Source organism: Mauremys mutica, chromosome 4 (genome assembly GCF_020497125.1).
Source record: "Mauremys mutica isolate MM-2020 ecotype Southern chromosome 4, ASM2049712v1, whole genome shotgun sequence".
Lineage (NCBI taxonomy): Eukaryota > Metazoa > Chordata > Testudines > Geoemydidae > Mauremys > Mauremys mutica.
Window position 1 is genome coordinate 62,271,104 of NC_059075.1, and position 25,761 is coordinate 62,296,864.

A 25,761-nucleotide genomic window follows, 5' to 3' on the forward strand; every position below is an offset into this window, starting at 1 on the left:
ATCATTTAAATTAATTGTAAACATGGGATATCTCTGTATTCATCTCTCTTTGAAATGTATAGCAAATAATCTGTGAATGGTGGAGGAACAAGCAAATTGCCTTATGTTAATTCTAAGGCTAAGCAGCAGTGATGGACCTCCTTCAAAGTCATGCTAATTACCTTTTGAACTACAACTTGTCAAAAGACATGAAATTGTATAAAAGATCCTTGGGTCCTGATTCTGTCATATCAGATCTGCTTAAGCTTCACCAGGGGAAGTTTGAGTCACAAGACTGAGGTCCCAGTTATGCTGGTACACCCTGAATATGAGATTTGGACATTGGACTATAACCTATGAACTAAAGGAACTCTTTGCAACTATGAAGCTCAACATCTCTGCTATGAATCTGAACCTCAATGGATTGAACTCATGTCTGTATGTATATTGATCTTTTAACCATACTCTCTCTCTTTTGTTTTTTAATACATTTTAGTTTAGTTAATAAGACTTGGCTGTAGCGTGTATTTGGGTAAGATCTGAAACATTCATTGACCTGCGAGGTAATGTGTGCGATCCTTTGGGATCGGTAGAACCTTCTCTTTTATAGGATGAAATAAGATTTTCAGAAATCATCATATTTGACGTGGGTACCTGGATGGAGGCCTGAGGCTGGATCACTTTAAGGGGACTGTGTTGTTTGGACTTCTGAGTAACCCATAAGGTAATAAAGAAGCTGTTCTATGCTGGCTTGGTAAATCTAAGTATTGGAATATCCACCAGCTTTATGGGGATTGTCTGTCCCGTTCTTTGCAGTTCTTAATTGAGTGACCACAGTTGGCCCCCACCGAGACCCCAGTCACACTGACACTGGCGATTAGTGTGCAGGGAAACAAACAGTTCCAGCGCTGTCCAGTCCCTGAACGATATGAGAACCCATTTGTTCTGTAGGGCTTGTCCCCAGTGGGGACGAATGCAATGGGGGCTTGTGACAGGGCTCTGCTTCTGGAGCACACGCACGTCTCAGTGCAGCTGTTCCAAGGCTGGCCCGTTAAGGATGGTGCCTCATTTAGCTACCACTGAGGTAGTGGAAGTGAGACTCAGATGTCTTACAGGGCTACAGATTATAAAGTGCCTGCAGGCTCAGGCAGGTTGCATGAGTTCGGGGGAGTGCAAGCCAGTGGGGAGCAGGCAGCAGCTATCCAGGGTAGATGGGGAAGAGCAGGTGTCCAGGAGGAAAGCCTCACCTGGGACCTTGTAAGAGCCCCATGCTGGGGTTTGTGACCCAGCAGGAGTCTGGGGGGAAGACCTGTTATATTTAGAACTTGATGCCACTAAACCAGACTCTGAAAACACCATGTGGAGGTTGATTACGTGTGGAAGAAGGGGAAACTGAAGCAGTGGCAGGGTCCAAAGCCAGCTCAGGTAAGCCCTGCTCTAGTGTGATCTAGGAAACATCGCATATATATATAACTTGCATGCTTTCAACCATTTGATTTTCAGATGTTTGTGTTGGAGCCGTATTACTGGAGCGTGAGATTATGATGACATTTGTGGTAATTCAGCAAATCAGCACCCAGCTAACTTTAGCTCCTGTGGCTATTGCAATCCTGGTTAATATATTGTGAAAACTGATCCAAACAAATGTGCTTCAGCTAGTGCAATGTAAACCTCTGATGACACCGCTGTTATGAGCGGTGCCTTGTTTTTGCTTGCCAGCAGTAGGGTTTGTGCAATACTCATTCAAGGCATGTTCCAAATGGAGGCAGGGCTGCCGATGGCAATTTAGGGAAGTGAAGTGATAGACAGGCCTTTTATTTTGCTGGCATTCGCTCATAACAACTAAAAGCATTTGGGTGGCTGGAAGCCGCGTAACTTTACAGCCTGAGTAACGAGCTCATAGATTGTCAGTGTCGCAGGGCAGGGCTGGAGTCTCACTCTGCGCTGTGCGGAGCACACTGCCGGTGCTAAACAACTAAAGAGGAAGACAATCCAGAACTCCAGCAGCCAGTGCATTGTGTAGTTGGGGTTTATAGCAGTTACGTATGTGCCATTGTTCTCCTTAATTACTGTTCCCTAGACCTGGAAAGCACATGATGAAGGGAAATGGAGTAAACACATTTATTAAGGTCAATTACAAAACTAAGGGCTAAGTAGGTACTAGAAACATGCATGACTAGACTGCACTCATAGGAAAACAATGTACGCTATGGCCAACATCCTCCCAGCATGGGCTGGCAAGCAAGGGGTGGGGGAAATGAGCACACACAAGAAAGCATGTGTCCTGTGGGCTATTGTCCCCATCAAAGTAGGCAGCAAACACTGCAGTATCTCTGTCTAAAGCTGGAGTCCCTTGGATCCCAGTGTGCCCAGACCTGGCAAGGGGAAATTGACATGGCAATATCTTAAAAGTTCCGGCTTCTGCTACTGCAGGCCCATTCGCTGCAAGAAAATATGCGTATGCCAGGATACTTAGTTGTATAGCTGGGTGCAATGCAATGCTGGCAGGGCAGAGAATTGGCAGAATAGCAGCAATAGGGTTCAAACCCTATGTCTACTATACTCCCCAGAGCACAGCTGGCTGCACTCCGTTCTGACATGGGACGGAGTGGGTGTTGTGTTCCGACCACAACCAACACCGAGAGCAAAGGCACATGGCTCAGCGGCTAGCATGAATGTGGTGGAAGGCCAAGAAGGCACAGGTGCTGGTCAAAGGGCTGGGCCATTTGTGATTCCCTCACACTGCATGATGGACTGAAATAGCAACATACCCAGGTGTGAGTCGGTGTTCCTGTGTGCTGGGTGATGAACAGGCATTATGTGTCACACAACCAGTCCACTTTACATACCTCAGCATCAGTCAGAGACCTGCACATCCCCTTCCCTTCAGTTACCATGTGCCGGGGCCAGCCTGTGTGTTTTGAAGCTACCTCTGCCAGCGTGAGGAGCTTTAAAATGCCTGTGCAGCATGCACATAAGTGGGAGAAACACGTCCCCCTGGGCGTTCCTACGATCTCCACACTTACGGTTCAGCTGCCCACCCCCCAGGAGACTCAAGCGAGGCCGAGGCCATGGGCTGGCTTTCTGCACAGCGGGAGTTTCACCTTGTAACACAGCTGCAGCACACCCAGGTTCACAGCCCCTAGAAGAGAGCAGAACCCCACTTTCCACACGGGATATCTTCACTGGGACAAAAATTGCATCGCTTTCCCATTTTTCCTGGGACGCACCAACTGCAGACAAATGGGACAATGAGTTCGTTTGCAGTTGATGCAACCCAGGAAAAAGGAAGAAAAATAAATGTTATTAAATAGCACTGGTAAGTGGTCCTTATGTGCACCTATGAGACGTTGTCTCCAACACCTCTCACTTAGGGAACAGCCTCTGGCTCTTGAACCACACTGTGTAATTTCCTTTCCTTTCCCCAAAGTGCTTGATAAAGGACAGCTCAGCTAGAGACCTCCAGCTTGGGGCTGGTATTCAGGAAGCTTCCCTTCTCCCTTACTCAGATGCCATCTCCATGAGTTCAATTAAACTGCCCTAGAGGCAGTTTTCAGCTCAGGACTCCCCCAGTCAAGTTGGAGACCTTCTCACCCCAGACCCAGCCTTTCTGTGTGCTTTCCAGCCCTGGCCTCCTTGTCAGTGACCACCTCACCTTAAGCACCACTATTTTGGTCAGTGTCCAATGTCTAAGGTCCCAAATAACCACACTATAAAAACTAATGAGCTTCAGTACGGTTGTAAGTCCTTAGCCCGAGCCCTGAGAGCCCAAGTCAGCTGGCACAGGCTTGCTGCAGGTGCCTAATTGCAGTGTAGGCATACCCTTCATAAATATGGATGTAGGAGCCTCATTTTGGGCTCCCATTGTTGAAAATCTTGGCCTTATTTTCTTATAGAAAATGTAAATCTTGCCCCCTGCTTGATCATTCTTGTCTTAATGAGCATCACACAACTGGGGGGAAAGGTAGCGCCCATTACAGTAAACAGGAGTCGCTAGTGCTCAGCAACTCTGACAGACCACAAGTGCTTTCATGAGAAAATAGCCAGGGGGAGCTGTGCGCTCACATCCCTTACAAGATTCATGGTGTGGAGGGGCATTTTGGGTGTGTAAGGGCTGTAAGTTCAAGGACAAAGCTTTCATGTCATCGTATTGATGTGAAGTGTGTATAGACTTAACCCTGTTGGCCTGTGTTCTCTCCTGAGTTATGCCTTGATCAGGATATTTCAATGAGAAAAACATGTTTTGCTTAAAATCATTTACAAAACGCCCCTTTGCCTTCAGTCCTCCTGTGAGTTTACTGAATTATTGGCAGGATATTGTTTAGTAGAAAAGCAGGGAGGTTGGGGGCCAATTTACTTACCATTTAAAAAATAATCAAGCATTTTGTTTCCATGGCATCTGTTCTCCTTCCGCATTTATGGCTCTTTGCATTAAACATGCCATTAAAACAACCACAGAACCCAAGAATAAAATTGCAGAGAGGAAAGGGAGACTCTCATCAGAGTGCAATGTCTGATCTGAAAGGGCTGAATCTGTGATCCCAGCAGTGAAACTGAAAATTCCACTGCCTCTCATAGTTGTTATCATTTGTATTATTCTAGCAGCCAGTGCCCTCAATCAAGATTGGTGACCCATTGTGCTGGGCTCTGGACAAACATATTGTAAAAGAACCAGGCCCTGTCCTGGAGAGTGCACAGCCCAGATAAAGACAAGATGTAGCACATGGGCATAGCACACAATGGGTGGTGGTAGAAGAAGAGGAGGGTAAAAATCATAGGCTCGTGTGGTTTCACAAGCTACACATGTTTATAATTTACAGGCTTTTATATAAGAGATAATTAATCAGTCCCCAACAGGCCACCTGCTTGATCACTGTCATTAGGCAGTTTACTGTAAGCACCATGGCAGAAATGCATCATAAGGAGTAATTTGATTGAGTGGTGGGTTTGCCAATTGATCCTGGGTGTTCCAAAAGTATAGACCCATTTCACTTAATATCAAGACAGTTATGCACAGTTATTGGATGGCAGGATTGTGACATCAGAAGTAATGCTCAGACCCTTGACTTTACTTCTGTTTGTTAAAATGGGTGCAACAGTTCTGCATTAGTCTTATACTTTCATACTCTCATTTCACAGTTTTTATGTTAGAACCAGGAAATCCGTATGACACACTAGTTGTGAAATACACCTTTCACTTCAGTCCCTTTAAGACTAACAAGAGGTTGGTGATTCTACTTGTTTCCCTGCAGTAATCCAGGAGTAAGGCTGGTATCCCAGTTGTTTGATCTGCTGTTATATTACCAAAACCGGGGGGGGGGGAGGGGGGAACCCTTTGAAAAAATTAATTTAAAAATTTCAGCAAAATTCTTGTACTTACGATGAATTGGTGAAACCTAGTTAAATTTCACATTGGCTGTTTGTTTACATTTGGGAAAGTTCTGCATTTTTTGGCAAAATATTTGCAAAGAGCATATCAGAAATTTCAGCACCCTCCACTCACCAGTCTCTTTTCAATGGACTTAAAACTCCACTGCTATTGGAGAGGCAATTCACATTTTAAAAAAATCATTTTACAAACACATGCCAGAGGGGTCAATCACAAATTGCATTTTGCATGTGCTCAGCGTTCAAATAAAAGAAGAAAATAGTCTTAATTACATTTGAACAAATTCTCCTAAACAAATATCTCAGCTGTCGCCCATTTTGAAGACATCAGTCAATCTAGTCCCAAACTTGCATATGTTCCACACAGACTGGGCACCCCCACCCCTTTTATTGTTGGAAATTATTTACATCAGAAATAAAGACTTGTGGAATTGAGGTCCTAGAAAAGCATTATAGTGGTAGATGCAATAGCAGGCTCCAGTCCTGCAAAGATTGATGCACATGTTTAATTTTATACTCCCATTGAAATCAGTGGGAGTTGGGTACCTTAATTGCTTTGAGGGTCTGGACCACTGTAAGTAGTCCCATTCACTGCAACAGAACTATTCACAGGGGATAAAGTTAAGCAGATGCATAAATCTTTTCAGGACTGAGGCTTTAATTGGTTGCAGCAGCTCTGGTCTCTATTATTAATCTTTTCCTACCCTGTGCAGTCAGGCACTGTTACTCATACATACCACAATTATTTACACTAAGGTGAGCAGTTCCACAGCATTTTAAGTTTCTTGCACAAGTCATCCTCATTCTTGACTTTTGTCACATGTTGTGGGCCATGTTTGAGCCTTTGAAAGTTAAAAGGTATGTTCCCTACCTCCTACTGTGGTACTTTTATATGATTAAAAAAATAATGTCCTATTGCTTCCTTAGCTCTCGTTCCCTAATACCCCCTCTCTACTTGCGCTACATTGATGACATCTTCATCATCTGGACCCATGGAAAAGAAGCCCATGAGGAATTCCACTGTGATTTCAACAATTTCCATCCCACCATCAGCCTCAGCCTAGACCAATCCACACAAGCGGTCCATTTCCTTGATACTACCGTGCTAATAAGCGATGGTCACATAAACACCACCCTATACCGGACACCTACTGACCGCTATCCTTACCTACATGCCTCCAGCTTCCATCCAGGACACACTACACAATCCATAGTCTATAGCCAAGCTCTAAGATACAACTGCATTTGCTCCAATCCCTTGGAATTAATGAATTAAGATGAACTGTTGTCAGCGGGAGAAAAAAAACGTTTGTAGTGATAATCAAGATAGCCCATTTAAGACAGTTTGACAAGAAGCTGTGAGGATACTTAACATGGGGAAATAGATTCAATGTGTGTAATGGCTCAGCCATTCCCAGTCTCTATTTAAGCCTAAATTGATAGTATCTAATTTGCATATCAATTCAAGTTCAGCAGTTTATCTTTGGAGTCTGTTTTTGAAGCTTTTCTGTTGCAAGATTGCCATCTTTACATCTGTTACTGAATGGCCAGAGAGGTGGAAGTGCTCTCCTACTGGTTTTTGAATGTTATGATTCCTGATGTCCGATTTGTGTCCATTTATTCTTTTGCTTAGAGACTGTCCGGTTTGGCCAATGTACACGGCAGAGGGGCATTGCTGGCACATGATGGCATATATCATATTGGTAGATGTGCAGGTGAACGAGCCCCTGATGGTGTGGCTGATGCGATTAGGTCCTATGATGGTTTCACTTGAATAGATATGTGAACAGAGTTGGCATCCGGCTTTGTTGCAAGGATAGGTTCCTGGGTTAGTGTTTTTGTTCTGTGGTGTGTGGTTACTGGTGAGTATTTGCTTCAGGTTGGGGCCTGTCTGTAAGCGAGGACAGGTCTGTCTCCCAAGATCTGTGAGAGTGAGGGATCATCTTTCAGGATAGGTTGTAGATCTTTCATGATTACCCTCACACACAACTATTTCAAATTTGATGACAATATATATCTCCAGATCAGTGGCACCGCTATGGGCACCCGCATGGCCCCACAATATGCCAATATTTTTATGGCCGACCTGGAACAACACTTCCTCAGCTCCCGTCCACTCACACCCCTTCTCTACCTACGCTACATTGATGACATCTTCATCATCTGGACCCATGGGAAGGAGACTCTGGAAAAATTCCACCACGATTTCAACAGCTTCCACCCCTCCATCAGCCTCAGCCTGGACCAATCTACACGGGAGGTCCACTTCCTAGACACCACGGTGCTAATAAGTGATGGTCACATTAACACCACCCTATACCGAAAACCTACCGACCGCTATGCCTACCTTCATGCCTCCAGCTTCCATCCCGGACACACCACAAGATCCATTGTCTACAGCCAAGCACTGAGGTACAACCGTATCTGCTCTAACCCCGCAGACAGAGACCAACACCTAGAAAATCTCCACCAAGCATTCTCAAAACTACAGTACCCGCACGAGGAAATAAGGAAACAGATCAACAGAGCCAGATGTGTACCCAGAAGCCTCCTACTGCAAGACAAACCCAAGAAAGAAACCAACAGGACTCCACTGGCCATCACATACAGTCCCCAGCTAAAGCCCCTCCAACGCATCATCAGGGATCTACAACCCATCCTGGACAATGATCCCACACTTTCACAGGCCTTGGGTGGCAGGCCAGTCCTCGCCCACAGACAACCTGCCAACCTGAAGCATATTCTCACCAGTAACTGCACACCGCACCATAGTAACTCTAACTCAGGAACCAATCCATGCAACAAACCTCGATGCCAACTCTGCCCACATATCTACACCAGCAACACCATCACAGGACCTAACCAGATCAGCCACACCATCACCGGTTCATTCACCTGCACATCCACCAATGTAATATATGCCATCATATGCCAGCAATGCCCTTCTGCTATGTACATTGGCCAAACTGGACAGTCTCTAAGGAAAAGGATAAATGGACACAAATCAGATATTAGGAATGGCAATATACAAAAACCTGTAGGAGAACACTTCAACCTCCCTGGCCACACAATAGCAGATCTTAAGGTGGCCATCCTGCAGCAAAAAACTTTAGGACCAGACTTCAAAGAGAAACTGCTGAGCTTCAGTTCATTTGCAAGTTTGACACCATCAGTTTAGGATTAAACAAAGACTGTGAATGGCTTGCCAACTACAGAACCAGTTTCTCCTCCCTTGGTTTTCACACCTCAACTGCTAGAACAGGGCCTCATCCTCCCTGATTGATCTAACCTCATTATCTCTAGCTTGCTTCTTGCTTGCTTATATTTACCTGCCCCTGGAAATTTCCACTCTTGCATCCGACGAAGTGGGCATTCACCCACGAAAGCTCATGCTGCAAAACGTCTGTTAGTCTATAAGGTGCCACAGGATTCTTTGCTGCTTTTACAGAACCAGACTAACACGGGTACCTCTCTGGTAGTCTATTCAGGAAACCCGACCTACACGGGTGAATGGGAACATGAGACACCCACAGTATAACTCCAGTGTGGAGCATTCCTCAATGAAAATATTTAATTCTTTAGATATTTATTTATTTAATTAAAAAAAAATAAACTTTTACATGAAAACAGACCTCCATTTCCAACCAGCTTTAGCTGGAAGACTATTATGAGCACTTCTTTGGCTCGCTCTGTTTCAGTAGAAATGAATATTTCATTAAATAAACAGAGTCTAGCTCATCTGCTTGTGTAGAAAAAATTCTGAATGATACAGGAGTGTGTTTCTTAGTCTGTAGAGACTGAAGCTGCAGCTCTATGATATATGAAGTTCATGGGCTATTCACACTGAAATCTAATGATGGTTAAAAACTTTGTAACTCTTTTATTTTGTGGTTTTGTTCTCTTCAGGTTCTTATACCACACTAATTACCCTAATATCTGAGCAACTTCCAGTACGGCATTAAGCCATATGACTACACATCTGTCACCCATTGTTTGTTCTCTCATCCACTTCCTAGGGAGACAGGAATGTGCAGTGGAGTGTGTTGTATTGGTAAGTTTTAGGGTTTTGTTTTGGTTTAAAATATACCTGTTGCTGTGTTTATATTAGAGAAGACAGATCAAGGAAACATGCCTTGGAGTGGAAGATGAGGTGCCTTGTGATGGTCCAGATTTGCTGGAGGAGTTCATTCCACAGTCTCAAACAGGCTCCCAAGAAAGTTCTGTCTCCTGCTCAGTAGAGCTTTTCCCTTGGGGAAGAGCATTCCATTGTGCCAGAAAGGTTTGTTGTTGACCACAGTCTTCATCCCAGAGCTTTAGGTGATCTTTTGGCTGTCATAAGCCCAGGCCATGGCACGCTTTGAAGTTAAGGACTGAGACCTGGAACTCAATTCAATATTCTATAGGAAGCCAGTGTAGAGAGTGGAGGACAGGTCTGATGTGTTAAACACAGAAGACACGGTCATTATAGCAGAAACTTCCAGCTAATTTGCTTATCCAATGTGGTTGGATATCATAGAAATTATAGATGGAAAAGATATATTAGGTTATTTCACTGGGGTCAATGCAGGACTCTTCCCTAAAGTAGGGACAGAGTTTTGACCAGTCCAGCTTTAAGACCCTGATCCTGCAAACACTTTTGTACATGCATAACTTTACAAGTGTGAGTAATCCCAGGGACTTCACCAAACTGTCACTATTTTTTTTCAGTGACCAGCTATAATTCCCATTAACATCCAGGGTTGGACAGGAGCCACCAAAGATGGGACAAAGCAGTCATCAAGCAAGAGAAAAGGAGGGCAGCCATCAAAGGAGATGGGGAGGGAGAAGGGTGTGGAGGAGCAGCTCCCAAGAGATAGGATAGGGGTATGGCAGGGGGAGAGCCATGGTAACCGGGACATTAGTAGAGTTTCACTTTTACCCCTGCTTTCATCACAGGTAATGTAGGTTCCCATCCCCTCCCTTAGGCCTCTGTTGTGGCTTTTAGCCACAGCCCTAAATTGGGAGCAGTGTGGAGTTGCACAAGCTCTTCTGAGCTCACAGGTGCACAGGAGGAGTGAATCCACTGCTATACCTTAGGTATCACATGCTGCAAAGAGGAGCTGCAGGAGAAGCATTAAAGAGCCATTTGCGGCTACTGAGCCTCGGTCTGAGTATCACTGCCCTAGATACACCTCCTTTCATTGCCACTCTTGCTGGCCGGTGCTGGTGGGAGGGACTATGGCTCTCCTGCCTTCCCACACACTTTTAGGTGATTAGCGCCCCTAGTGGCACCAGCAGGGACTGGAACTTTGGCCATGCTCCCTTGCATACCTGTACAACATGGGCGGTGGGTGGAGCCCCCCTTGGAAAGGCTACCCCTGGCGCCATCCCTTCTGCCTGCTGCCCATGCTGCACAGGCACCAGCTACCATCTGGCTCCAGCCCTTATTTTGTGCCGGGCTGAGCCCTGGCACCTCTAGGCTTGGCAGTTTATAGCCCCAGCACCTCTAGGCTTGTCACCTCAGATATGAAAATACAAAAATAGCTTGAGCCCCAGCACCAATTTCATTACAAATGAAGCACTGACTGGTCTAACATTGAGCCTCTTGGCTGCGACTGGGGCAGCATGATACCCAGCTGGGTGGAATCCCTTCTCTCAGATAACAGCCCAAGCTCCCCGAGGGGTTCAGTCCTGCCCAGCTGAATGGGAGGCAGGGAGGAGGCTGGCTGCTGCCGCTGCAAAGGCCAGGGTCTGGGTCCTGGGACACTGGAGGTAAATAACCACCAGTGACAGATGCACTGCACAGTGCCCTACTGCAAGGTGCTCAGGTACCATGGGGGTGAGCCTGGTATAAGATCCTATAGAGAACAGAACCGAGCGGGTTCACTGGCCTGCAAAGGCGTCATCAGGCACCCCCAGGGTGAAGGACAGATTGCTTCTCCCTTGGAGCTGTGACAATCGCTCGCTAATTCCTCCTCTGCCAATCCCAGCCCGCTGCTCCCTCCCCCAGCTCTGCTGCCCGCCAATCTCTGCACCAGGGTTTGCTTTTGCGGGGTTTCCCAGCCCTCCCTCTCTGCAATTTCAACCCCCTCCTTTTTCCAGGTCTGTCAGTTTCGCGTTTTGATCTGCCTGCGCCACCATAGCCCAGCGAAGCCGCCTGCTGGGGCCGTGTGTGTGAGCGCTGAGAGGCTGCTGCAGGCACAGCCGGATTCCGCACAGGCTGGGGCTGCCGCGGGGGGATGCGAGCGGGAGCCAGCCTGGAACTCCGAGAGCGGAAACAGCTGAGCGCGCAGGCGATACCCTGCAGCCAGCCGGGGAAGGCGAGCGGATCCGAGGGGGGAGAATACGGAGCAGGGGGTTGGGGGCACTGGCTCTGGTCAGTTTCAGCCCCGTTATAGGCTGCGGGGAAATTCACCAGCGGAGCCGCAGATCTGTCTCCCCCATCCCTCCCCTCCCCGCACTTCTCCTCCCGCAATTTTAAAAACCTCTCCGAAGTGGTGACGAACTCCGGATTCTCGCTGCAGTTTGGGTCTCGCTCCTCCTCTGCCCGTGTACCAGTGCCGATGCCTGCAAAGCTGTGACACCAGGAGGCGGAGGAGGAGGAGGACGCTGACTTCGGAACTGGTTTTTCTTTCAGGGAAGGTTGGCTGGATGGACAGAGCCTTGGATAAATCCTTTTTAATCGCACGTCCCTGCTGCCCCCCCGCCCCCTCCGGCAGACACCGCTCCTGCTGCACCAAGGTAATGGAAATCGGCCCGGGCAAGCGTCTGCTTGAAAAGTTCGTTTTATTTTTGGAGTAGAAACGTTCTGATTTAATTAAAACGAACCAAATTACCCGTTCCCAGAATATCATTTCTGCAAAATGAGTGGGCAATGCTCTGAAAGGGCTCGAGATCTTGCTGACTCTAGCATTCTTTCCCCTCCTTCCCCCCATCTTGTATGAAAGCGAGGAGAATATTTTAGTGCAAACTACTTCAGTTAGAAACCTGACTTGATTCTCTCCCCCACCCCCTCCAGCTCGGTGGCTTGGGCAAAGGTGTAGAAGGTTTGGCCGGAGAGATCTCTAATCCTTGCCAGCGGTCACGATTCCTTGCTGATCTCCTTTATAAATAGAGTGTGTGTGTGTAATATTGTATGACTTTATATTTAGATAACGTACAATATATTAAAAAGCAGAGGTAAATTTATGGGAGCTTTAGAAACACCAGCAGTCTGTCTCTTATTTACTCTCTGTACCTTAGTGTGACTTATATTTTGTATTTGTTATTGTTTATTTAAATACCAACAATGTGCTCTGCATCCTGTAAACCACAGAAAATGAAATGGTCCCTGGCCTCTGCACTAGTCTGTGACACTGATTCCGTAATTGGATGTATGTGGATGAACGCCTGCTGACTGTAATGGGCTTCATGTGAAAAGCGACAAGGAGTCCTGTGGCACCTTATAGACTAACAGACTATTGGAGCATGAGCTTTCGTGGGTGCGTCTGACGAAGTGGGTATTCACCCACGAAAGCTCATGCTCCAATACTTCTGTTAGCCTATATAAGGTGCCACAGGACTCCTTGTTGCCTTTTACAGATCCACACTAACCCGGCTACCACTCTGATACTGGGCTCCATGTGGTTTCCAAAGGGCTGCTTGCCTGGTTAGAGTATCTGTGTTTAAAACTTAAATCCTGAAAATTCTCTCATCAAGCACATCAAAATTATGTCTCTCTTTAGATTTGTAAATTACTAATAAATACAAAATTGTCATTTGCAACTTCAAAAAAACTTCTTTGCCACCACGAATGAATGATACCCCGGCTATCCATATCCCAGAAAGACTTAGATGGTATCCGTTTTTCACTCTGTATTCCCTAGAAATACAAAGGTACAATCTATTGGGAATGGTTTTTTGACCCATGAATCCTTGTTTTTTAGATTACAGCTGGTCTGATGCTCTAGTGTCTGCAAAGGAGAACTCTGAAAACGTACTCAAGCACCTTGGCCCAGAAACCCACGAGTTCTGGTGAAGCAGATTGGGGAGTCCGCAGAAAATGGAGTCAGTGAGAGACATGTGAAGGAGCGTGAGTTGGCCCTGAGCTCGTGGGTGTGCTGGCCACAAAGCTGGGCTGATTTACTGAAGTTAGTTTTTGAGTGGGGTGATACTCTCCCTTCACCCAGGTATGATGTCGGTTGAAGGATCTACGATAACAAGCAGGATAAAAAACCTGCTTCGCTCCCCATCCATTAAACTGAGGAGGAGCAAGCCTAGAAGCAAGCGAGAGGACATCAGCAGTAAGGTGAGTGAGCGAGGTGTTGGCATCACATTTAACCTTGTTTCCTAAGGCTCTGTCTGTGCTAAAAATACAGCCATATTGGGACGCCTGGCCTACAATGACAGTATCCCCCAGTAGAACCGGAGCATAGCTTTGTTTTGTATTAAACAGGACCTTAACTGTGTCTCTGAACCTCACTGAAGTCCAAGCCCCTCCTACAGAAGCACTGTATTTGTACAGCTTGGATGTAATTGATGTAGCAGCTTCAGAATAAGTCATGTTAAGAATGTTTACTTTGGGGAGAATATTAAACGGGTCCAGTAGTGCCTACACTCTGGTCAATGGGCTCTTGCTGGCCATTTGCCGAGAGCTGCCTGGTTCCCATTAGGCTGGCTCCTCCTTGTTTCATAAATAATAAAAATACCAGGGCTTTGGAGCGGAGCTGGAGGACGCAGCAGCTCTGGAGCAGTGGAGCTGCAGGTTTTGCCTGGAGCTGGAGCAGAGCCGGAGCACAGCTCCAAAGCCCTGAAAAATACGCATGGAATTGCTATAGGTGCCCTAGGGTTTTATGTGATTGTGAATGGGAGGGGGACAGTTTGTAAGATGACAGATCAGAGAAGAGGTGTCCATGGAATTATTCTCTACTCAAATGTGGTCCACGTGCTAGAGAAGTGTGAGCCCTTGAACTAACTATCCCTACTTGGTGTGGTTTTCATAATTAACAAAAGTGGCAAGAATAGTTTTCAGGGGTGTTTTAGCTTATAAACAAGTAGAGGGGAAAGGAGTTTTTCCACATGGCCCATCCTCCTCTTGGTGTCAGTAAAGTCAGGAGGCTGAATTGTGACAGAAACAAGCATTCCTCTGGAATTGACTGATGTCATAAAAAGAGGATGATAACTTAACTGCATGGTCAAACAGAAGGAGAAACGAGGCTGGGAGGTATTGCCCAGTGGCTAGAGCAGGGGACTGTGAGTCAGGGAACTGATGTCTATTCCTGACTCTGCCACTGACTCACTGAATGACCGTGGGGAAATCACTTAAGCTTCACATACCTCAGCTTCCCCATCTCTGAAATAAGGCCACTTATTCCTCGTTATTGTGAGGCATCACTAATAAATGTGAAATTCATTGGATGAAAAGTATTGTTTGTTTAAAAGCAACAGCTTCAAAAATGTAGCCACAGAAGTGAAGAAGGCACATACAACTGTAGTTGAAGTAAATTGGTTTAAATGTTTTCTCTCTCTCTCTCTCAAGTTTTCCCCAGTGTGAAATCCTGCTCTTAAAAGTGTGGATCAGGGATGGGCTTTCTCTGGGTAGCTGCTGAATACCAGTAAGCCCAATTCTGATCTCTCCCCTGCCCCATCCCTATAGGATAAACAGTACTCTACTCTACTTCCTCCAAACTGTTTGAGGGGAAGAGTCCTCTCTGTTTCTGTATAAGGTGTATGTGCTGCATTCAGGACAGCCCGACTGGACTCTGATGCCTGCCGATGAGCCACACTTTTTTATCTGCTGATGATGAGTTCTTGGTTGCTCTGTGTCCACTGCTAATTTTTCAAACCATAAAAAAGGACACGTGCTGTACCACATTGGGATTCAGTTTCAGTAAATGGAAAAGGTATCCAGGCTCAGCTGAGCACCGCCTGCTCCTTTTCAGAGCTGGAAGCAGCTGCTAGGTAAACCCCTGGCCACGCCCTTGTACCAGTTCAGCCCTTTCAGAAGAGCTTCATTGTATCTTTTTCTGAATTGAGTATTGTGAGGTACTTCTGCCAGTGCACTTGCACTGCAAGTTGTCTGATCCCTGCAGGGAATGACAGATTCATCCCACACCATTAAATTAGGTTTTCATATCTTATTAACAAGTGCATCAATGCAGTAGGTCAGTGAGAGGCAGAGAAACAACCATGTGAGGCAGTAGGGGCTGCTTCTTGTGGCATCTCCTCGATCCGTCCTCGTTCTGGGAAGAACGTGGGTGGAAGCAATTTATTGTCCTGAAATGCTACGTATTAGTGCTCTGGGAAAATGGCATAGGTGTGCCTGCCCTCTGGTATAATTGAGTTCAAAATCAGATTAATCTCCTTGCTTGACTTCAGTGGGACTGCTGGTACACATGTAAACAGGATGTGGGCCCTTATCAGAGGTCCAGTAGGAAATGCTTTCCTGTATGTATCACTGGAGATGCCTTCTCTTGCCACATACATGTTCTTATGCCTTCCTGAGGTAACCAGCAGCTTCTATCACCATAAAGCTGTATGAGGCACCTTCCTTCTACTGGAAGGCGCAACTGGCATTGAATGATGGTGTTAAACATGTAACTCCTGAATGGGTCCCTGGTTTGTTCACTATCCAGTGAGTGCCCCCAGATAACAGGCGAGGTTGATCCCAGGCGATGGTTAACTCTCTGCACTTGTATGTTGGGCAGTCTGGAAAATGTCAGCATTCAAAGGGTTACATGCCATGTGATCATGTGCTTTGTTGCAAAGCTGTAAGTAGCACCAGAGTATGGTGGCATATGGGCTTTATGGCTGTGATTGACCATCTCTTTCTGGTGAATGCTGTATGCTTATGTAGGAGGGAGCGGGGCTGATGTTCTGGACCCATACCTGAAAGGAGAGACCACACCTTGCATGCTAGGTGTACTATTAGTAGCATCGGAGCGGGTGGGTGGAGGCCTGCCCTTCTCTGATAAGAGGGCAGAACCACTGAGCCCCCGCCACTAATGATTTCTGGGGACAACAAAAGAGTGAGGTCAAAACTTAATAATGAGGGATCCAGAGGGGGACACGGAGCAGAGAACCCCTGACAGTGCCCACCGCTCCTCAAAGGCATCCAGGGACTCAGTGAATGCTGCCCAGAGGAACTCTGGCTGGAGACATGAATTGACAAGGGAATGGAAATAGATCCCACGGTCACAGAGCACCCCCCTATCCATCTTCCTTCTCCCGGAGTGATGAATGGCAAGGAGGTCCTGTGACTTTGGGGTGACCAGGGAGGGGTGTGCATAGAGCAGGAAGTGCAGGGAAAAGTGTAGCCAGATCCTCATAAGAGGTTCTGGAGGAGCTGGAAGAGGGGCTGCAACCTGACGCACTCTGTGCAGATGTGCGCCAGGGTCTCCCTCTCACCACAAAAGGGACAGATTCTCAGGGGAGTTTGTGAACCTGCCAGGTACATGCCTGTGCTCATAGTCCCATGAAAGAGCTATCAACCAATATCCCCGAAGGGCCGTGGGACCACCATAGTAGGTGTAGGGAAAAAGTGTGATCCCTTCAGCTCCACATCTCCTCTGATTAGTGCTTAAAGCCCATGTCACCTCCAGCAGCTCACTTTAGAATTGGTAAAAAACCTGCAGCAAAGGGCCATCTTGATATGCAAGTGCTGTGGTCTGCCCAATGAGGGGAGGCCATGCCATCTGCTAAGGAGAGCTAGGGCTGTGGGTGAGGCCTCCCAGGCTGGTGTAGGACCTTCTTTGTTTCCAGGGCTTGGGAAGGTGATTAGAGGTGATTGCCTGTGCAAGAGATTTGAATAGGTCAGGGGAGGAGAAGGAGAAGCATTGTGCCAGCTGGCTTCAGTCTGTGGTACAGACCTATAATCCTGTGCTGAAAGCGGGCAGGCTGTGAGAGGACTGCTCTGCTGAAACCTGTATTGCTCTGAGAGGAGGAGTGGGCGCAAATACAAATAAACATTTGCAGGAGGGGTGTGAACAACCTGCAGAGCTCAATGGGAACTGCAAAAAGAAGAAAAACTGGATTTGTGACCTTGTTTTGTTGCTTTATGAAAGCCTGAAAGGTGTGTGTGTGGGGGGGGGGGGCGTGTTGTGAAAGGTTGTGTGCACTCTTCTTACATTATATGGTTGTCTATGCTGTTTTTTTGTGGAAAATTCTATGGACAGTGATCAGAGTAGCAGCTGTGTTAGTCTGTATCCGCAAAAAGAACAGGAATACTCGTGGCACATTAGAAACTAGCAAATATATTTGAGCATAAGCTTTCGTGGGCCACAGCCCACTTCATCGGATACATAGAATGGAACATATAGTAGGGAGAGATGTATACACGTACAGAGAACATGAAAAGGTGGGAGTTGCCCTACCAACTCTAAGAGGCTAATTAATTAAGATGAGGTATTTGTGATGGTACCTCCCATAAGGTTTTATGGGAATATGACATAACTGGAATATGTTTTGTGCTGCCTGTGCCATGTAACATATCTCTGTAAAGGTTATGGTCTACTATATCTATTCACCCTATTTGTACACACATATCATTTTGTACTTGAGGTTAAGAATATTGACTGTATACTTGCTTGATTTCTAAGTAAGCTTTGTGAGGCATTTGCTCAGCTTCTTTAGGGAGGAATACTTGGGGAACAATGCATCTTGGAATGCTCCAATCCACATAAGAAGTCTTCCTGGAGACATACAAGATACCATGTGGACAATGGCTTCTGCCTGTAAAGACTGAGAATCATGCATGGACATGTGACTTACCCAGGTGACTCCAGAACTCTATCTTGGAGCCGAACTCTGCTTAGGAGTGAGGAGAGAAGCCATAATGAAGAATCCCCTAGCTACCACCTGAGCTGGAACAAGAGCTGTACCAGGGGAAAGAATTGTGCCCAGGCCTGGAAAGTGTCCAGTCTGAGAAAAAACTTACTGAAGCATCTCTGAGGGTGAGGATCTTATCTGTATTCAGTTGATTAGACATAGATTTGCACATTTTATTTTATTTTGCTTGGTGACTTACTTTGTTCTGTCTGTTACTACTTGGAACCACTTAAATCCTACTTTCTGTATTTAATAAAATCACTTTTTACTTATTAATTAACTTAGAGTATGTATTAAAACCTGGGGGAGCAAACAACTGTGCATCTCTTTATCAGTGTTATGCAGGGTAAACTCCTAAATTGTTCACTCTCTATAAGTTTTATACAGGGTAAAACGGATTAATTTGGGTTTAGACCCCATTGTGAGTTTGGCATCTGTGTGTTAAAGACAAGCACACTTCTGTGAGCTGCTTTCAGGTAAACCTGCAGCTTTGGGGCAAGTAATTCCGACCCTGGGTCTGTGTTGGAGCAAACAGGAGTGTCTGGCTCAGCAAGACAGGGTTCTGGAGTCCTGAGCTGGCAGGGAAAGCAGGAGCAGAGGTAGTCTTGGCACATCAGTTGGCAGGTCCCAGGGGGGTTTCTGTGATCCAACCCATCACAGTATTATCAGCAGGAGGAGGGGGAAAAAAACGTTTGTAGAGATAATCAAGATGGCCCATTTCAGACAGTTTGACAAGAAGATTTAAGGATATTTAACATGGGGAAATAGATTCAATGTGTGTAATGGTTCAGCCATTCCCAGTCTCTATTCAAGCCCAAATTGATTGTATCTAATTGCATGTTAATTCAAGTTCAGCAGTTTCTTGTTGGAGTCTGTTTTTGAAGCTTTTCTGTTGCAAGATTGCCACCTTTGGTCACTCAGTAACAGGGCTTGGCTACACTTGAAAGTTGCAGCGCTGGGAGTTACAGCGCTGGTCATGCAGCTGTGCAGGGCCAGCGCTGGTGTGTGGCCACACTCACAGCTACCAGCGCTGGTGTGTGGCCACATTTGCAGCATTTACAGCGCTGTTGGGAGTGCTGCATTATGGGCAGCTATCCCAGCATTCAAGTGGCAACAACGTGCTTTTCAAAAGAGGGGGGTGGAGGGTGGTGTACTGTGACAGGGAGCGGGGAAGATAGAGAGAGTGGATTTTTGGAGCCAACACTGTGTGTTAGCTTCCCTGGATTGAAAAATCACAAAATGTTTGCGAACCCTTAGTCTTAATTGCAAACAGCCTGCATCCAATGCTGTTTCTCTGTCAAGCAAACTGCTTGCCTCTCATTTGATCGTTCACAGCCAGGTACAGATAGCTCCTGTTTGCTGTGATCAGTGTTTGTTTTTTTAGATAAGCAGTTCAACGGAGCTCCGGGAGTTCACAACAAAACAAAGAGAGGCTGCATAACAAAACAAAGAGTAAATTAGTTAAAAGCATTCTGGGATATCTCCTTATTCCCTGGAGGCCAATAAAAGCGCTGGTGTGTGTCCACACTTGATGAGCAGCGCTGGATCACCAGCACTGCAATCGCTACACCCCAACCTGGCCAGGTGTACAGCCAGCGCTGCAGCCAGGGAGTTGCAGCGCTGGATGTGCCTTGCAGGTGTGGACGGTTACTAATTGCAGCGCTGGAAAGCCTCTACCAGCGCTGCAACTTGCAAGTGTAGCCAATCCTACAGACTTAGAGAGGTTGAAGTGTTCTCCTACTGGTTTTTGAATGTTATGATTCCTGATGTCGGTTTTGTGTCCATTTATTCTTTTCATAGAATCATAGATCATTAGGGTTGGAAGGGATTTCAGGAGATCTAGTCCAACCCCCTGCTCAAAGCAGGACCAATCCCCAAATGGCCCCCTCAAGGATTGAACTCAGAACCCTGGGTTTAGCAGGCCAATGCTCAAACCACTGAGCTATCCCTCCCCCTCATAGAGACTATCCAGTTTGGCCAATGTACATGGCAGAGGGGCATTGCTGGCACATGATGGCATATATCATATTGGTAGATGTGCAGGTGAATGAGCCCTTGATGGCGTGGCTGATGTGATTAGGTCCTATGATGATGTCGCTTGAATAGCTATGTGGACAGAGTTGGCATTGGGCTTTGTTGCAAGGATAGGTTCCTGGGTTAGTGTTTTTGTTCTGTGGTTGCTGGTGAGTATTTGCTTTAGGTTGGGGGGCTGTCTGTAAGCGAGGACAGGTCTGTCTCCCAAGATCTGTGAGAGTGAGGGATCATCTTTCAGGACAGGTTGTAGATCTTTGATGCGCTGGAGAGGTTTTAGTTGGGGGTTGAAGGTAACAGCTAGTGGCATTCTGTTATTTTCTTTGTTGGGGCTGTCTTGTAGTAGGTGACTTCTGGGTACTCTTCTGGCTCTGTCAATCTATTTTTTCACTTCAGCAGGTGGGTATTGTAGTTTTAAGAATGCTTGAGAGAGATCTTGTAGGTGTTTGTCTCTGTCTGAGGGATTGGAGCAAATGCGGTTATATCTTAGAGCTTGGCTATAGACAATGGATCGTGTGGTGTGTCCTGGATGGAAGCTGGAGGCATGTAGGTAAGTATAGCGGTCAGTAGGTTTCCGGTATAGGGTGGTGTTTATGTGACCATTGCTTATTAGCACAGTAGTGTCCAGGAAATGGACTGCTTGTGTGGATTAGTCTAGGCTGAGGTTGATGGTGGGATGGAAATTGTTGAAATCACAGTGGAATTCCTCAAGGGCTTCTTTTCCATGGGTCCAGATGATGAAGATGTCACCAATGTAGCACAAGTAGAGTGGGGGTGTTAGGGGACGAGAGCTAAGGAAGCGTTGTTCTAAGTCAGCCATAAAAATGTTGGCATACTGTGGGGCCATACGGGTACCCATAGCAGTGCCACTGACTTGAGAGTATATATTGTCCCCAAATGTGAAATAGTTGTGAGTGAGGACAAAGTCACAAAGTTCAGCCACTAGATTTGCTGTGACATTATCGGGGATACTGTTCCTCATAGCTTGTAGTCCATCTTTGTGTGGAATGTTGGTGTAGAGGGCTTCTACATCCATAGTGGCCAGGATGGTGTTTTCTGGAAGATCACTGATGGATTGTAGTTTCCTCAGGAAGTCAGTGGTGTCTTGAAAATAGCTGGGAGTGCTGGTAGCATGAGGCCTGAGAAGAGAGTCCACATCGCCAGACAATTTTCTTCTGCTGATAATAGCTCATCTTAATTAATTAGCCTCTTAGTTGGTAGGGCAACTCCCACCTTTTCATGTTCTCTGTATGTATATATATCTCCTTACTATATGTTCCATTCTATGCATCCGATGAAGTGGGCTGTAGCCCATGAAAGCTTATGCTCAAATAAATTTGTTAGTCTCTGAAGTGCCACAAGTACTCCTGTTCTTTTTATGGACAGCTAGTGAACTGTTGGGATTATGACATCACAAGTACCAAGGCAAGCAAAATCTGAGCTGTTGGGAGAGAGGTTATTTTTGTCGGAACGTTAATAAAACACAAATAGCTTGATAACTTTTAAAACAAGTAGGAGAAAAGACTTATTTGTTAAATCTGTAGCTCCCTTGTCTTTTATGTAAAGAGGAAGTAGTTATACTCTGGTCCCCCAAGGAGACTTCCCACAGAAACAGGGAAGACCGACTTGATAGTCCTGATACTTGTAAGATTAGAAAAATGAAGAACAACTGTAAAACAACAGAAAACTATATTTCAGGCAGAGCTGGTTGAAAAATGGGACGTAGGGGTTTTTTTGTTTTTGTTTTTTTTTCTCCTCCAAAACTGTTGGTAAACAAAACCAGAACAGCAGCAAAAACAAAACACCAAACCCTCACTTGTCAAAATCACGAATGTAACATTTTAAATTTTTTTTACTAACTCTACTTTTCGGCCTTCTTTCCCATTTCTCCTCCCCTGCTTCCATTTTAGATCCCTTCCTTGAGTTCCTTCTTTAAGATTAACAAGCCCAGACCTAGGATATGTAGCATTTCATCTCCAGGTCACTGAGTATAGTGACTGCAAGTCTTTACTGCTGGCTGGCTAGTAAGTTATCGGAAATGAGTGCATTGGTCTTAGTCCAGTTTCTAGTGGCTGGCTGTCCACAAAACCTTGCCTGCAGTTGGGACCCTTGTTAGAAATGTCAGCAGAGAGGCTGAGCATTGAATGGGCCTGGGGGTTGAACTCCCACCTGTCTCCACTGATGATCCCTGAGAGAAGCATTGGCAGGGCAGTGAGGGAACCTATTAGTTGAACAGAGGATTTCATATGAGTCACTAGGGCTGTTAGAACAGCAGTACATCCTGTCTCTGTACTATACTGCACTGATCACTGTGGTATCTTAGGGTTGGTCTACACAGTTCTCATACCAATGTATGTGTATCTGTTTAGAAAGCAGTATAGTTAAATTGGTGAAATCCTTAGTGTGGCTGCAGTTAAACCAATGTATAAAGGTACTTAAATGGATGGGAATAAGCTATACCAGGATAAGCACGTTTATACTGCTATAGCGGTGTCCACCCTGGGAAAGGGGGGAATTTCATCTTTTGAATTAGAGCTATTTCTAAACTAATATTTGTAAATTGGTACAAAAATTGCATGTAGGCCAGACCTTGGAAAGTTTAAATGCTTAAAAATGTAATCCTTTTTTCAATGATTGAAGTCCAGCTAAGTGCTGGTGGGGGTTTATTTGGGGACAGGACTCCTCTTAAATCCTGAGACAAAGCCTTGATCCTGCAGCAGCCCACACTGACTTCCCTATTCACGGTATTTTAGAAAGCAAGTTGGACGTTGGCGTTGGTCTCTAGTGGCTCTGTGTTTGGTATTGTGTCTTGCAACAGAAGAGAGCTTGTTTGAGACAATCCTGAGCTCTTGTTCCTGGCAGGCATCCGGAGCGACACTGAGCCTGGGTCTGCACGTAAAATTTAGATCGATCTAGTGATGTTGCTCAGGGCTGTGAAAAATTCACACCCCTGAGTGCCATAATTAAACCAATCTAACATAAGAACGGCCATACTGGGTCAGACCAAAGGTCCATCAAGTCCAGCATCCTGTCCTCTGACAGTGGCCAATGGCAGGTGCCCCAAAGGGAATGAACAGACAGGTTATCATCAAGTGATCCATGCCCTGTCACCCAATCCCAGCTTCTGGCAAACAGAGGTTAGGGACACCATCCCTGCTCATCCTGGCTAATTAATAGGTCCATCAATGGCTATCTTCCATGAATCTATCTAGCTTCCTTTTGAACCCTGTTACAGTATGGGCCTTCACAACACCCTCTGGCAAGGGGAGTGCCAGAAGTTGACAGTGCGTTGTGTGAAAAAATACTTTCTTGTGTCTGTTTTAAACCTGCTACCTATTTTCATTTGGTGGTCCCTTGTTCTTGTATTTTGAGAAGGAGTAAATAAAACTTCCTTATTTACTTTCTTTATACCGCTCATGATTTTATAGACCTCTATCATATTTCCTCCCCTCCACCCCCAGTCGCCTCTTTTCCAAGCTGAAAAGTCCCAGTCTTATTAATCTCTCCTCATACGGAAGCTGTTCTATACCCCTAATAATTTTTGTTGCCCTTTTTTGAACATTTTCCAATTCCAATATATCTTTTTTGGGATGGGGCGACCACATCTGCACACAGTATTCAAGGTGTGGGCGTACCATGGATTTATATAGAGGCAATATGATATTTTCTGTCTTATTATCTATCCCTTTCCTGATGATTTCCCAACATTCTGTTTGCTTTTTTGACTGCCGCTGCACATTGAGTGGATATTTTCAGAGAACTGTCCACAATGACTCAAAGATCTTTCTTGAGCGGTAAAAGCTAATTTAGACCCCATCATTGGAAAACATAATCCTAACTATTCATATACAATGAAATTTAATGTTGATAAATGCAAAGTAATGTACATCTGCCGTTTTGTTGCCCAGTCACCCAGTTTTGCGAGATCCTTTTGTAGCTCTTTGCAGTCTGCCTGGGACTTAACTGTCTTGAGTAGGTTTGTATCATCTGCAAATTTTGCCACCTCACTGTTTACCCCTTTTTTCCAGATAGTTTATGAATAAGTTAAATAGGACTGGGGCCAGGACAGATTCCTGGCGGACACCACTATTTACCTTTCTCCATTCTGAAAACTGACCATTTATTCCTACCCTTTGTTTCCTATCTTTTAACCAGTTGCCAGTCCATGAGAGGAACTTCCATCTTATCCCATGACAGCTTATTTTCCTTAAGAGCTTTTGGTGAGGAACCTTGTCAAAGGCTTTCTGAAAATCTAAATACACTATATCCACTGGATCTCCTTTGTCCCCATGCTTGTTGACCCCCTCAAAGAATTCTAGTAGATTGGTGAGGCATGATTTCCTTTTACAAAAACCATCTTGACTATTTCCCAACAAATTATGTTAACCCCTAGTATAAATGCAGCTACCTTGACAGAAGAATTCCTCTGACTTAGCTACTGCTGCTTGGTGAGCTGGGTTACTTACAGTGACAGAAAACCCCCTTCCATCAATGTAAGAAGCATCTACACTATAACGCTACAGTGACATAGCTGCAGCTGTGCCACTGTAGTGCCCATGGTGTAGACATGCCCTGAGGTTATGCTTTCAGTTTCTGAAGGAGCTCTTTGCATTGCATTCTGTCATCATCACCAGCTCCTCTTCCCTGCCATTGGCTGTGCAGATGATTCTGGAATGTTGTATGGATGAAATAAGGAGGCCTGGAATGAAGTGGGAGCTTGGAAACCAGCTCCTCCCTCCCCCCTCAGTCTTTGCTTCAGGAAGGTGAAGGTCAAGCTTATGTGATTAGGGCTGGCCAGGGAGGATGTGGATGAGCCCAAGTTTGGGAGCTCATGCTTGTTGGCTGCATCCAAATACTATGAACGACATATGTGCCTTCTCAAGAGTGTTGCATGTTCCAAAATACATTTTTGCATGTGCATGTCATGGTGATGTCTGTACCTAGAAAGGAAGATCCACAAAACATAATCTGCCATTTCTGAAGCCTGGGCCCACAGGAGAGAGGCGTAAGGAAATTGTATGTTTGTCTGTCTTTGATAAATCTCGTAATGGCACATCTGTAGATCTCCATGCATGGTAGAAAGGTGAGTAGGCGTCGTTGCCCCCTCTTCACAGAAACTGAGCTTTTGGTGACTTTCCGTCTCAAAGAACTTAATAGACCAGACAGAATTGTTATCTCCACTTTACAGGAGCTAAGACACAGCAATACTAACCTCCCTTTCTCTGTGAGGTCACAGATGTTTAAAAAAACCTCAATTTCCACCTTTGCTAACCCTGATTCACTGATATTAACAATTTGAGAGCCCTAAATGAGATGGGTCTTCAGCAATTTCAGGTATATCAAGAAGCATATCAATTAGACTGGAGGGCCAGAGGTAGTCCCAGGAATCTTGTTACTGTAAGCCTTGTAATGTTGCTATGACTTCCGTGGCAAGGGAAGCTTTTACAGGAAATGGAACCGTAGACAAGGCTCTGGACTGCAATGTTTCCAGGCTTGGAGCTCTAAAAGTCAATCCCACACATTCACCAACATAGTGTGGCATTGGTCAGTGAGGCCAACATGGTTGTAACTAACATGGAA

General features: G+C 45.6%; 1 protein-coding gene across 2 annotated transcripts in view; it reads left to right on the forward strand.

The window, feature by feature from the left end:
* The first annotated feature begins 11,457 nt into the window (after nt 1-11,457).
* MAPKBP1 (mitogen-activated protein kinase binding protein 1) overlaps nt 11,458-25,761 on the forward strand; it is a 128,956-nt gene continuing 114,652 nt past the window's right edge. The window contains exons 1-2 of one of the 2 annotated variants that reach the window (XM_045015411.1): nt 11,458-12,087; nt 13,272-13,633. In XM_045015411.1, the coding sequence (XP_044871346.1) occupies nt 13,517-13,633 (117 nt within the window). In that variant the 5' untranslated portion in view covers nt 11,458-12,087; nt 13,272-13,516. Of the gene's footprint in view, nt 12,088-13,271; nt 13,634-14,734; nt 14,816-25,761 lie in introns of those variants that run through there. The other variant, XM_045015413.1, reaches the window with a different exon arrangement.